Source organism: Neovison vison, chromosome 2 (genome assembly GCF_020171115.1).
Source record: "Neovison vison isolate M4711 chromosome 2, ASM_NN_V1, whole genome shotgun sequence".
NCBI lineage: Eukaryota > Metazoa > Chordata > Mammalia > Carnivora > Mustelidae > Neogale > Neogale vison.
In genome coordinates this window covers 197091926-197106056 of record NC_058092.1, presented here as the reverse complement: position 1 = coordinate 197106056, position 14131 = coordinate 197091926, and the positions used below count along the sequence as shown (strand labels likewise).

The window sequence follows — 14131 nt, the reverse complement described above, 5'->3', positions numbered from 1 at the left end:
ACCTCATTCCTTCCTGGTTCTCTTTGCTTTCCCATCAAGGGCCACAGGGCTCTGCTCTTCCGGCATGCAAGTAGGGACCGGGCCCTGCCTCTCCCATCCTCCCTTCTTCCCTCTCCTGCCTCATCTTGATAGGGCCCAGCCTTGCCTACTACGCCCAGCACAGGGAACATGGCAGCTCTGTCCAGACTCCGTGTTCTGGCACATTCCCCGCCTTATCTGTGGTGAGCATGAGCTGATTCTACCCAGGACACTTCATTCCATTGGGGTTTTGCTTTTCTTCAATCTCTTTTTTTTTTTTTTTTAAGTGAAGGCTTCTCACCCTGGAGTCAGTTCCCCTAAGGGAGGGTGGCAGGGCAGGACTTTTGACTATTTGATATTCTGCCAGCAGAACCCTCCACACCGGCACGGAGACGTAAGCCCAGCCACTCCATGGTAGGCCTTCCACTGTGTGCTACATACAGCTCAGATTCTTCTGAATTATCATGAACAGATCAGGTTGACACAAACAGGTGTAAATTTCAAACACAATGCAGCAAAGTAACCAGCCCCAAATCCAAAGAGGCAGCGTCACCATGGCCACTGTCTCTGCAGCCTGGAGGGACTGGTTGGCCACAGCCCATACATCAGTCTGTCATGGAACCCTTGGCTGGGTGGGGGAGGGGACAGACTCTCCATTCATACCAGGCATCCCGCTCTCTGTCATCACACTTAGCTTTTGCTGGAAGGACGTTGCCGTTTGACTCAGTGTGTTGGAAATATTCCAGGGATACCCATCTTCCTCTTCTGCCTTCTGTGTGCCTCTCTGCAAGGAAGTGCAAAGCCTAGGTCTCCCATGGCCTCATGCTTCTCCTTGTTACCCCTGGGCCACAGGAGAGCAGGAGGGAGCAGACTTAAGGGAAAAGCACTGAAAGGAATGGCTAATGGTTCTGCCCAAGCTTCTTTTGCTACTGGAAATGTGTGTGTGTGTGTGTGTGTGTGTGTGTGTGTGTGTGTGTGTGAAAGTCATGGGGAGGACCTGTGAATTATTCTGATGAGTAGTTTTAAGGAAAGCCCACAGATCTGTCTTATTACCAGCCTGCTTCTCACCACCAAGGCTATATGCGCAGAGGCATCAGAATACACACCCAAGGAAGGGTGGCCCGGAGTTACCTCCAAGTGGGACCAGAGAGGACCAGATCCCATTGTATCCAGGCTCCATGTTGTTTGGCTTGGGTCTGGTGTTTTTCCAAACCCAATCAGCCATAGCCTGACTTCCTTTGTGCAAATATCCTTGGGTCGGGGAGCAGGAGAAGCTCTCTGGGTGGGTGAGCATCTCACCATCATGGAGAAGCTGACCTGGGATGGCATGGGCAGAGCAGGTGTCCAGGCTCAGCCTTCCAGAATGTCCCTTATGAGCCAGGTGCAGGGAGAGGCCATTCTTCCTCTGGATTGGGTGTCCTCATCTGCTTCCAGTCTTCATGTCCCTTTACATCCCTGTTTAGGGTTTAGTGATAAGCCTAGCCTAGGCATCCCAGAATGAATAGTCACCGTGTGTGTGTGTGTGAGAGAGACAGAGACAGAGAGAAGGACAAGTATTTGGGTCGATTGTTAGAGAGACATAGAAGGCAGAGGTGAAAGAGAAAAACACAGAGAAAAGACCAGGAAACCAAAGAATGACCTAGCTACGAGGAACAGCTCTCTTCTTGCCAGTAAAGCATCCTACCTTCTCTCTGGCTTCTACATAAGCCCAGGACCTCAGGCACAAGAGAAAAGAGAATGAAGTACATTGGTCCTATATAGAAAATGTGGAAATTCTGCCCCTGCCACCAACCTGCTTCCAGGTAGGAATGAGGACCAATGAAGAGGCAGGTTAAAAAGCATAGTAGCTGCCTTTCTTTCTGCCAGCTCCTTCTGGTAGAAAAAGGAACTATCCCCTCTTTTTCTTGTTTTTATGGATTTCTGATTTTCAAATGAAATTTCTCCCTTCTTCTTCTCCTTCCTTTCATAAATATGCCTATAGGGGCATAGCCCATGTCCTTAGGGAATTCACCTCCACAGGGGCAGATGCGTCAAGCAGAGAGGTTGGCCAAAGCAGTCTTCATTGGTCAGGACCATTCTCAAGTGAGCAGAAGGTACCATGGACGTACCGAGGTGCACCCAGCCCAGCCTTGGCATGGTGGGGACTTAGGGGGCAGGGGTACTGGTTACTGAAGAGTTCTTGGGGCATGGAGTTGTTAGAAGTCAGTGTTAAAGGATTGGTAGAGCTGGAGGTGAGATCGGAAAGTTAGGCAGGGTGAACAGCATTGAGGTAAATAGTCCTAACTGACCTCCCACCCCCCACCCCCGCCCCCCACCTGGAGCTCTGGGGACTGGAGGGTCAGCATCAGCAGGGGGAGGTGAGTGGAGAAGGCTGGACCAGGGACCAGGGCCTTTCTCTGAGGGATCTGAGTGCCAGGCCAAGTGATTGGGACCTCATCACATAGGGATCAGAAACCAGGAAGGCAACGCAACACAATATTAGAAGCATATCTTTCACACCTTCCACAAATAATAATGATCCTTAATCCAGAACCACTTTGTGGTACTGGTTACCTGTGGGTTATCTGTGTTTTTTGGAGCAGTGTTTGCAATTGGGTGAGAGTGTCTGGTTAGTCTTAGAATGCTTCATTCTGGGGCCTTGGCCATATTTCTTAAGAGCCAGAAAGCTGTCTTTGGGTGTAGTTTTAGTTGTGTTTAATGGCTTGTGTTGAGATGCCTTCAGACTTTAGACACCTACTTGAGGAAGAATAGTAATGTGCGCTCAACTCCTTAATATTCATGTGGATTGGGGCTCATATTTTTTCCAAGGAATCAGACTATTATGTAGTTACCCAGTGCAGGTGAGTGCGGCAGGCTCTGTGCTTGCTGTAAAGAGCCACCCTCTAGATTTATGGGGGAAGTGCAGCCATTGCTCGGAGAATAAAATATTCATGAAATAAAGATGAGAACCGCACAAATGGGAGATGACATGAAGAGTGAGGGATGAATCATCTGTCGCAGGGCTGGGAGCTTGGCATGCTTGTACTGCCTGCCTCACCTGCCCTCCCCCAGGCCCTGCTTCCATCGCAGACGGGAGCTGACTGAGGCCCCGGTGGCCAGGCACCACCGCAGGTGGCCAGCTGCACTTGGTGGGAGATTTGTTTCAAGGGGCTCTCCCTCTGGCTGCACACCCTCTCTGCCTCCACTCCTCTGACGACGCTTCATCAACCTCACATAGAGAATTTTCTCTCCTGTACCTTTCCCCTCTTCCTTTATGCCAGCCTCATAGCATTGCCCTGAGGTTCAATGAAGGGAGGTGTGCAAAGTGCCAGAAACAGCACCGGCCCATGGGCCGTGCTTGGTGAATGGCAGCCTGGGGGCTCCTCCCTCCTAAGGACCTTGTGATGGGCAGTCATGGGCACGGGTAAGACAGGTCACATCGTGTGGTACCTTGTCTGTGCTGGGAAAGTTACACACTATCTTCTTACCTGTCCTGATTCTCTTTGAGAACATTGGAGGAAGGCATCCTTCGCCCTGGAGAAAGAGGAGGCAGAAGTGACAGGGACAGAACTGGAATAAAATGACGTGTCTGCCCCTGGGTGGGGTATGTGCAGGAGCAGGGGTTCTTACTTAACATCTTCAGTATGATTTGGCCCATGAAAGGTATAGGCTGGGCTTTTTCTTGAGCCAGGATCCTGGCTCCTAGCTAGGTGTTGACATACTCTGAACCCCAGTTTCTCTCTTCTGCTGAAAACCAAGCCTGGCCCAATGGCTACACTGATGATATCAGACCTCTTAGCATGGGGGGGGGGGAGGAGAGTGAGTGTATGTTGCTGCCCTTATTCCAGGGCCTCCCAGCAGGAAGGCTGTGAGTGCTTGTCATATACCAGTGTGCACCTCACAACCTGTTCAGACATCACTCCCCTCTGTCTGATCTCCCCTGCTCACCTCCCACGGGCTGCCCCCCCGTCCTGTCACCGCCATGCATACGCACTCAGGCTGGCTGCGATTCCAAGTTGCTGCGAATGGTTTACCTGTCTGTGCCTGCTCAGAGTCTGCTGGTGCTTCTCCACCTCTGCATTCCCATCACTTAGTCCAGCCCCAGCAACGGCAGAGCCTCTCGTTACGAGGTGATGGATCTAACTGAAGTATCGAGTACCTTCTATATGCCAGGGACCGAGATGGATGCTTTACCAAGAACATTAGCTCATCTGGTAATAGGAGCTCAAAAGTGTTTATCGAATGAATGAACCAGTCTGGGCTCCTATAAAGAAAATGTTATTAATGTTAAATTGTTGTGTAATCATTGCAGCTGGATCAATGGCTTTCCGTACTGGCTGCACATCAGAGGTGATTAATCCTGGAGCTTTTTAGAAATATAGATACTTGGGCTCCATTCCCCAAAGGGTAGGGTTGGGTGGATATGGACAACTCTAATTTTTAAAAGCCCCATACCTGCTTCTGATATCCTGCCAAGGGTGAAACCACAGGTCTACACCATCCTTCCAAAGGGAAATTGGGAGCACATAGCCTGCATAGTGGGAGAGAGCCCAGGTTTGGGAACTGGGTAGATTGGACTCTGATCCTTACACTCCACTTACCATGCAGTTGTGTGACCTTGAACAGATCTTGTCACCCCTGCCTCGGTTCACCTCGGTACACCTGCTGCTACCACCTCTGATGGAAAGTGTCCATTAGCTCTCTCTTCTTTTCGTCTTCCCCTGTGAAATGTATGAGTGCGCCTAATGGAAGTCTTTCTCGTGATGCCCTGAAAACTGCCCGTCATCTCTTGAGACCACTTCATTAGCTGTTGAACTTCTTTGCTCTTATCCAACCACTAGTCTCAGACTCCAGCCCAGGCCTTTGGGGCTGGCAAGTCTTTGGAGCAATTCTTTTTTTTTTTTTTAAGATTTTATTTGTTTATCTGAGAGAGAGAGAGAGAGAGATTGACAGAGATAGCAAGAGGGAGAGAGAGCACAAGCAGGGAGGAGAGGGAGAAGCAAGCTCCCTGTAGAGCAGGGAGCCCAATGTGGGACTCGATCCCAGGACCCCATAATCATGACCCAGCTGAAGGCAGACACTTAACCTACAGAGCCACCCAGGCACCCTGGAGTAATTCTTAAGAAGCTCATATGGATGGTGTTTCTCCCAGCTGTTGGGTCTCATTTTCAACCGGGGTGGTCTCAGTGGTAATGGAAGGACACCTCTACAGCCATCCCAGTCAGGTTTGAAGTCCCTCATCCCATTTTTGTTCCCAACTTAAGTAAAAGCCACTGGACACTAAACAAAGTCTGTTCTAACAAGTCCCACGTGTAACTGGCTGTTACATAGATGATAGTTTAGTTAATTACCGTTTTCCAGTACACTGAATTATTTCCACGTTGGTGAACAGCGGCTTAATTACAGAACTTTATCTCCGCAAGACAATGCCTGGGAGAGGGTCCCCAGTCACCTCTGTTGGTGCATCTGTCATCATGTTTAATATGAGGGGAGAAATGCAGAATTTGGCCGATTCAGGGATAAATGCAGTCTGTGAATTTTATGTCATATTCAGGGATGTTTGACTAGGTCAGTTACCTACAGTAAATTAATGAAGACAGCAGCAAGTTTCCATGCGGTTGAACACCAAAAACTTGAGATAATGAGGATGTAAACTGATGTAGTTCACATAAAAAAGTCCATTATTTGAATTTGCATAACATAATAGAATGTCCCATTTTGTCTAAAATATAGATAATTATTCAAATCACTCCTGCCTCTTTCCTTGAGTGGGCGGATTATTTCTGCCTCCTCGTTCCTTGGCCAGGGGCCACTGGAAATGACTTGGTGTATGCTAAATCTGTGGCCCCGGGTGACCCAAGATTATGCTTTTGGGCTTTACCACCCAAGGTGGTTTTCTCCACCTTGCACTTGGACTAGACAGCGGCGGAGGAAGCAGGCAGCCGAGGGATGTCGTGGCCGACTCAGAGCCAGATTGCCTGTGTTTTCAGGGGGGCGTGAGGCATTTTCTTTAGTTCTCCTCATTTTGCTGTCCAGATAAACAATCACATATGGGCAGCTCACGATGGCACCTTGTTCCTCCAGAGTTTGTTTGCGTTGGATCTACTGGCAGTAATCAAATTTGAATAGAGTGAGGTTCTGCTGGGGTAGAGAGGGTGACTTACTTGACTACATTTGGGGCAGAAATTTTTCCTGGGAAGTCTGTTCAGTTGGTATGGACATTTTCTCTGGGTCCTGACCTGGAGAGGTTACAGGCTCCTGACTGACCTCAGCTGGAAGTCGATCCCCACGGCACAGCTTTATAGTTCTTCTTGAAGTTTTTTAATCTGTCCTTACTTAACTTGAAGCATGAGAAAAATTATTTAGATTTAGGAAACTATTCAAGCTCTTTCCTCCAAAAATACTGATTTGGGGGGTAGTTGGGCTGCCTCCACACCTACACTCTGGGCTGACTTTTATTCTAAACACTTTGGTATTACCAGACCAAGTCCTCACAGCTGTGATTATCATGCTAGATTGGTGCCTATACCCAGCCACTTTGAGAATCCTACTCTCTGAACCTCTTCTCTCTCATACTTCTCTGGTAAATGACTGCATCTCAGAGACCTCTTTTGCTCACATTTTTCTTCAGAGGATTGTGGGTGGTTGGTCTTCTCCCAAAGCTCTCCTTCTGTTTTGTGTCTGTGGCATTAGGCAGAGAGGGCTCCTTTCATGCGGTCTCCACTCTCAACTCTTGTGCCCTTCTTGGGCAGGAAGTTCCCCTTTCTCTTTCTCTAGACCCCAGCAAAATGGGCAGCATCTCCTGAACACTTTTCTGAGAAAAAAAGGGTCACGTGCTTTCTTCTCACCACCAGAGTGAACAGGGCTGAGGCCAAGATGCTTGCCTTCCCCTCCAAATTAGTCCACTCCTAAACTTGACTTCTTTCCATCCCCAAAAGGATCCTTAAAGCCCTGGAAAGAAAATCTAAAGGAGGAAAAGATGAGATTATGTAACTAACCAGTTCTCCTCATGATCCCAAGTCCAGTGGCCATTGGTTTTCCTTCAGTAGAAACTGAAGGCAGTGCCAACAGCGACACTCAGCTCATCCAACCTTCCACAAGCTTTGCTGTAAAGAGAAGGGAGGATTATATAAGTAAACCCCAGAAGTGTCTGAAATTCTCTCTCAACTTCCCCAGCTTCCAGGATCTCTGGTACTTGTCTTTCATCCTTCCCCCACTTTGAAATGAAAATAACCAATAGATATGGAGATTTGCCATCATAGTCATGGCACAGACTTCGGCCAATGCAAATGAAAGTGCTGTATCAGCAGTTTTTCTGGAGCACATAGCAACCATAAGACTGGAGAAGCAGGATGGGTTGGGGGGCAGGGGTCATGCTTGTCTACAGAGCTGGGAGACAAGAGATGGTCATGGAGCAGAAGGTTTATTGAAGTATTCCTACTGTATTGGAAGGAAAATCAACTCTTTTCTGTCTCTTTTTATCTCTTTGCTCAGGATTCAGATTCAGCCATATTGTCCTTGCTTGGTCATGGTCCTGCATCTTAGCTACAGGTGGGGCAAGGCACCTGCCAAACTGTTATCTGGTGAGGAAGAAGTAATTCCCCAAAAGCACACAAACCATGGTCTTCTTAGGAAGAGATAATTGATCCATGGTGGCCCTAAAACAACAAGGGGCTAATATAACAGTTTAAAAAACTATTAAAAAATAGATTCATATGCAAGAATAAAAACCAATAGATAAAACACAGAGAAAAAGGCAAGGTTGCACAGACCTGGATCAGTATGCTGAAAGGTAGTTAAGAGAACTTGAATTTGGCATCTTGTCTTTTCACAGGCTTTAAAGAGTCTGTGAAAGACAGCCCATGCATCACATTTAGTTAGGCTAAGTAAAGGCGTGGTCCTCTCCAGCGACTTTCTCCAGTGTCACCAACGACACTCACTACCCTGAGATGTCCTCAACTTGGAGCTGGTTTCCCAGCATCAGTGAGCTGAGCTCTGCTGTGTGGGGCTTCAGATCCCTGGAATGTTGGTTCTGCCCATGGGGCCCTGCTAGCAACTTCTGATGTTTCCATCTGGGACACGGTGTCAAGCCCCATGTTATCTTCCATCCTGAAATCAGTTGGCTTTCTTGTTCTCAGCTTTGCTCTTGGCCTGCCTGGCAAAGGTGTGGAGAGAGCAGTGGCCCTGCCTTCACCACGCCAGGAGGCATTAGGAATAAGGAGCAAAGTGCAGAAGCAACTTCCTTGCTCGAGGAAGGCTGGATTGAGACTTCATGGGGGTTAACCACCCATGAGAGAGGGGTGTTCATGCCAGCTACTCAGGGTGGCCTCTTCTTGGAGAAAATCTCCTACCAGCCTCCTAGGAGCTCAGAGCAGCCACTGGAATGGCCCTTAAATGTGTATGGTTCCTTCTTTTTCCTTTTGAAAGTGCATTCAGGGCTTCTCCACTGTGTGGTATTTCTAACCACGCTACAAGACAGGTTCCTACTGAATGGATGCCGCCATTAGACAGCCTTAGAACACTGTGGTGTTCTGTCTCAGACCAGAGCTTTGACATGGCATTTCTCTAGCAGTCTGACCTCAGAGAGAAACGTAGTAATAGCCATGAGCTTGCCTACCATATTGGCACTCATGCTGCCTGAAATTTTGAGCACCTCATCGAGGAGCTGGTGTGGCTTCTCTGTGGACACCTGGTCTCATGCCCCACCTCCTTGGGGCGAACTGAACAGCTAGAGTACATCTTCTTTGTCTTTTAGGAGCTTCCAAGTAATTTGGCCTCCTTGATTTATTTTAATATTATAGACAAAACATCAGGTTTTTGAAAAGAATGATATTTGTTAAGCACACAAAAACCATTTCCTTGTTACCATTTACCATATGGAGAAAGAGTCAAGTGTCAGGGTCACCATCTTGGCGGTCTCAACCCCCTTGATACCAGGAAAGTCACCTGAACCCTGAGAAGTCCCCTTCCTCACCATCTCCTCCATCTTCCTCATCCAGGAACCAGCCCCATGAGCCTTGGAGGCAGGGGCGTGCCTGCTTGCTGGCATCTCTGGACATTGTGCGCAGGGAGAATGGATTTTCAGGGGCAGCCAGGACTTCACTTCCTACTCCACGCTTCCCAGGCTGCCCATCACAGAGTTGTGATTCCAGGGAGGACACTGATCTTCCCGAACCCAGGCTTCCTCTTGTGGATGACGGGGATGATCACACAAGGCTTTCTGAGCATTGTAAACTCTATGGCAAATACATGGGACCCAGTTCCCTGGGCCTCAAGGACCAGTTCCCTTTATTCGCACGGGAACTCCTTTATTCTCCTTCTGTCTCTGCCGGTTCCTCAAGACATCTTCTCACAGGGTTGCCTCTGGGAATGACAGGGGTTCTAGCAGAGTGAGGAGGGGAGGCACGTGTTGCCAAAGCCTGCTTGTTGGGTCTATGCTACCCAGGGCCAGTGTCCTAGGCTACTGGTTCCCCAGATAACAGAGGGCCGGCCATCCAGGTGAAGGAGGGTGGGAGGATTGGGGGAATGCCCACCCCGTGTCCACAGGCTGGACAGACCTGGGGTCTCCAGGCCTCCCAGAGTTGGTGGAAAGCCCGCTGTGGCTCATCTCAGGGCTCAGCCTGACCTTACTGTGCTTTCCCTCCAGGACAAAGAAGTGAATTTGGAGCAGGTTCACCGGCGCATGAACAGCCTCATGGATGAAGACATTGCCCACAAGCAGATTTCCCCAGCGTCCATTGAGCTTTCCGCCCTGGAGATGGGGGGCCTGGCTCCAAGCCAGGCCTTGGAGCCCACGCGAGAGTACCAGAACACGCAGCTGTCCGTCAGCACTTTTTTACCCGAGCAAAGCAGCCACGGCACTAGCCGGACACTGTCGTCAGGGCCGGGCAGCAGCCTGCCGCTGGCCCTGAGCAGCTCCGCCACCATGCCGTCCATGCAGTGCAAACACAGGTCGCCCAACGGGGGGCTGTTCCGCCAGAGCCCAGTCAAGACCCCCATCCCCATGTCCTTCCAGCCTGTGCCGGGAGGCGTCCTTCCAGAGGCCTTGGACACCTCCCACGGCACCTCCATCTGACCGCGCCGCCCGCCCCGCCGACCATCCGTCCATCCACCCACCCGACCAGCAGAGCTTTTTAATACAGGAAAACCACAACACAAACCACACACACGCACACACACACACACACACACACAGAGACTCTTTCATTTTTCTTGTACATACGTGTAAATAATGACAGAATGGAGTGGGGTAAAAGTGTATTTTGAATATTCCCAATTTTCGAAGTCAGTAAAAAAAAAAAACCACAAAAACTGTATGAATGACTTTGTAAATTTTGTTCTATATGAATAAAAAGGCAAATTACTTGTGATCATTCTGAAGTGCCAAAGAAGCCCCCTATTCCTGGGCCTTTCTGAAGGCAGGAGGGGGTGATCAGATAAGGAACCCCTTCCTGCTGGGGGAGAGGGGAAGATGAGCAGCTATTCCCTTTAGAGGAGCCCCAAATGCTGCTTGTTCCCATGTCCCATGGTTTCCTGCCACGTTCCTCTGCTCCTGGCCCTTTGTTCCTCTTTAATCCTCTTGGGTAGACCAACAGTGAGCCAGCATTGGCATGACCCCAGGCCACTGCGCTATAGGGTGATCAGCTGTTCCTGTCAGCCTGGAACTTAGGAGGCTCCTGGGACAGGGGGCAGTCCTCTTGGTCACCTACCACATGACACCATGTGCTGTGGCCCAAGAGAAGCACCCCCCAGTGAGGTGACCGTCTCTGAGAGCTTTGCTGCTGACATACAGAGGGGTCATACTATTGGCCTTGTTTTTTACTTTCTTTCCTCAATTAGAAGAATCAACAAGTGATAGAATATGGAAAAAGGCAGATAGGCCCCATCATTGGCTCTGGAGGCTTGGCAGAGGTGGGCTTGTCCTTGTCCGTGGGTGTAGAGAAAGGCTAGGTATGGTGTGAGGGCCAGGTGAGGTGGTAAGACGTGAGGCCAGGGAGAGGGAGGATATCCCCTTGGGTTTGCGACCTGTAGTTTCAGGTCAAAGGATTCTGTTGGAGAAGTGGAGGGAGGCATCCTGGTGAGCAGACCAGTGCTCTAGGTGATGGTGAGTGCTGGGCAAAGATCAAAGGGACCATATTTGTTTAGATAGGAAGGAGCCGTGGCTCCTAGAGAAGGAGCAGCATAACTTGGTGTGATGTGAAGACAAGTAACTCATCCCCCAGGGAAGCAGCCTCAAAAGGGAGAGGGTGTCTTCAGGTCTAAAACCCTGCAAGCAGTCTGCCAAATGGCCAGAACCCGGTCCTCCCCACCTGCCTTGCCCCCTTCTCCAGACCAGAAGCCCTCAAGCAATGAGCCAGCCCATAGCAGGGGCCCCTCTGGCTGGGAGCATCACATGGTCTCTGAGATTCCCAGAACTATCCCTGAATTGGCCAACCTGCTGGGAAGCTCTGTTCCTTGAAGCCAGAACAGCCAGAGAACCATGCTCCCCCCATCTTTCCTGGGGTGATTACACTATAGAACCAGACAGAGAACTATTAGGAGCAGAGCAGTTCCCGGTAATCCAGTAATCAGATCTGTGTCACTTCAGCTCTTCTGAAGACAAAGGTGATTCTGCTCTGCTAACCTGCCAGGATGGTGAACACAGCCCATATCCGGGCCCCAGAGGACTGGGCTCCCTGCCCCCCACCCCTCTCTCTGGGCTAGACGGTAATCAGGGAGCTGAGAGCCCATCTGTGGTCATGGACAAATACAAAGACTATTGACTGCATCTCTTTTAGCCTTGTAGAGTTAGTCCAGAGTTGTGTTTAGGAGGGTGATAACTAGCCCCGGATTGATTTCTCTCCTGAAGTCCTGACTGACATGATTGAGCAGAAAGGAACGGCTGCATCACATAGTCAGCTAAAAGCACCCCGGAGAGAAGAGTGTTTATAATTATGTTATTTATCTCTGGATACTGAGAATGGCCTGATATTAGCGCTACCAAGGCGATCCATTGACATTTCTCCAATGAGAGTGTGGAGAGCCAGGAGCCGGGCGCATGCGCACAGCGAAGCCTGGGTGGGCGGTGGTTTCCCCGAGGGAGGGCAGGCTTCGTTTTCTTTCCATCAGCACTTTGGGGGCCTTGCCCTGGATGGTCAGTTTTTCATATATATCTATTTTTTTAATCAAATTCTGGTCTCACTGCCTTATCTCACTCCCAAGTCTGTTTTGTGCTGAGAATGATCTGTCTTCTGGGGTACACCATGGATGTCTTCTTGGACAGCTTTGCTTAGAATGGGTGTAAGGGACAGTAGAGTGAGGGCAGGTGTGTGTGTGTGCGTGTGCGTGTGCGTGTGCGCGTGTGTGTGTGCACGTGTGCGTGTGTGCGCCTGTGAGAAAGAGAGCACACACATCTTTGAGGAAAAGGTATTCTGCTTATATTAAAAAAAAAAAAAAAACCTTAACATCTTATGGTGTTATTCTTCACCATGTTTATGTTATTTTTAAAATTTCCTACCCTTGGCATGAGGGGAAATGATTGATATTCAAGTAAGTTCTCCAGAAAAAAAAATTCCCAACTCGGATTTCTGTGTCAGCTCAGAATGTATCTTTTTTTCATGCTTTGCTCTTTGGATTTATAACTCTGTTTAGACTATTCCATACATTTTAGGTATATTTTGTGCCTTCAGACACTGCAAATAATAATCAGCATTTGGATTAAAGTTGTTTAATAATAAAACTTGACTTTGCTCCCTATCCTCTTCTTCTCTGGGATGAGGAAATGCTATCTGCTTGTTCCCGGGCATGCTGTGGTCATGAGCTGAGTTCTGTCCCATTGGCATGGGCGGTCATGAGGGAAATTTCTCTGACCAAGTGGATGTCAGACAGGCCTGGGGTGTGGAGGCATACCCTCCTTATCTGGTCTATGTCCACAGTCCCCCATATCAACCAGGGGGCAATGCGAGGGACAGACTGAGAAACGACTCTAATTTTCAGTTATCTAACAATTTCCTATATAACATGAGTTACTAGAAATCTGATAGGAGAGAATTTGGCCATACGGCATGGAGACGTGTTCCCCTGGCCTTGTGGAGGGAACAACCTCTTAAGTGTCAGTTGGCTTTGTTTCCTCTCATCCCTACACTCTGACCACAGATAAGTTGTTTCTATGTAGCCTCAGGGCTAAGGGGCTATCATTCTTTGGGGAGCCACAACTTGGCTTTTCATTACCAGACGCTCAGAGGCTCTATGGGTTTCATTCTCTGATGAATATCCATCTGCCTGGAATCACCAGCCTGGGCCCTGGACCCCCCAGATTCATATGTTCCCTAGGCCACCTTGTGCATCACAAGGTTCTCTGACTTCTAGGCCTTCCAGGAAGAAATGACTCTACTGTCAGCCATGGGCCAAAGAGGAGTTTGGTTTTCATTATCAAGATCTCAACTTCCAAGAACTGAGAGGAGAACGTCTGGCCCTGGTTCTTGTGGCCCTACACCAACAAGAGGCATCTCCAGTGTTGAGTACAAACTCTAAAGGCTAGGAGGCCGGGAGGCAGAGAGCCAGCAGACGTTCCCACATTATCTGAGTAGACAGACAGAGCTGGTTCCCAAAGGCTACATTTGCTTAAGGAACTGCCCAGTTCCTAAATTGTAAATCCTCCCAAATCTTGCCAAGGTAGAACTAATTCCATACTTAATTTTGTCTTCTCAAGCACTAAAAGAAGAACAAAGACACAAAGGGAGACAAGATCACTGGGTCTGAAGGCCACGATGGCATGGAAGGGAGAGTTGGTACCTCTGGCTTATGTCTTCTCCTTCAATAATCACAGAGATGAACAAAGTCTGGTAGATAATGTGGGGGCCCTGTGTGAACTATGCTTCTGAGACAAAGGGGTTATTTACTCATGGGCCTCTGTCTGCCTGCATTTTCAGTTCTCTTTCTTGAAGAACTCACCTTCCATTTCCGTAGGTACATGCTCATGAATTAGCACCTGTCTCAGCAAAAGCCTTGTTTTGTGCTCCTGGCTTCGGCAACACAAGATAGTTAAAGGCTCCAAGAATTCTTCACTGACCTTTCCTTGCTAGAGACACAATAAAAGAGAGAACATTTCTGTTCCTGATGTAACATTACTCATATCTAAAACATTATTTTATTT

General features: G+C 48.9%; 1 protein-coding gene across 1 annotated transcript in view; it reads left to right on the top strand.

The window, feature by feature from the left end:
• GRID1 (glutamate ionotropic receptor delta type subunit 1) overlaps positions 1-10385 on the top strand; it is a 705818-nt gene extending 695433 nt beyond the window's left edge. The window contains exon 16 of the mRNA XM_044239973.1: positions 9644-10385. Coding sequence (XP_044095908.1) covers positions 9644-10072 — 429 coding nt within the window. The 3' untranslated portion in view covers positions 10073-10385. The remainder of the gene's footprint in view (positions 1-9643) is intronic.
• Positions 10386-14131: the final 3746 nt, after the last annotated feature.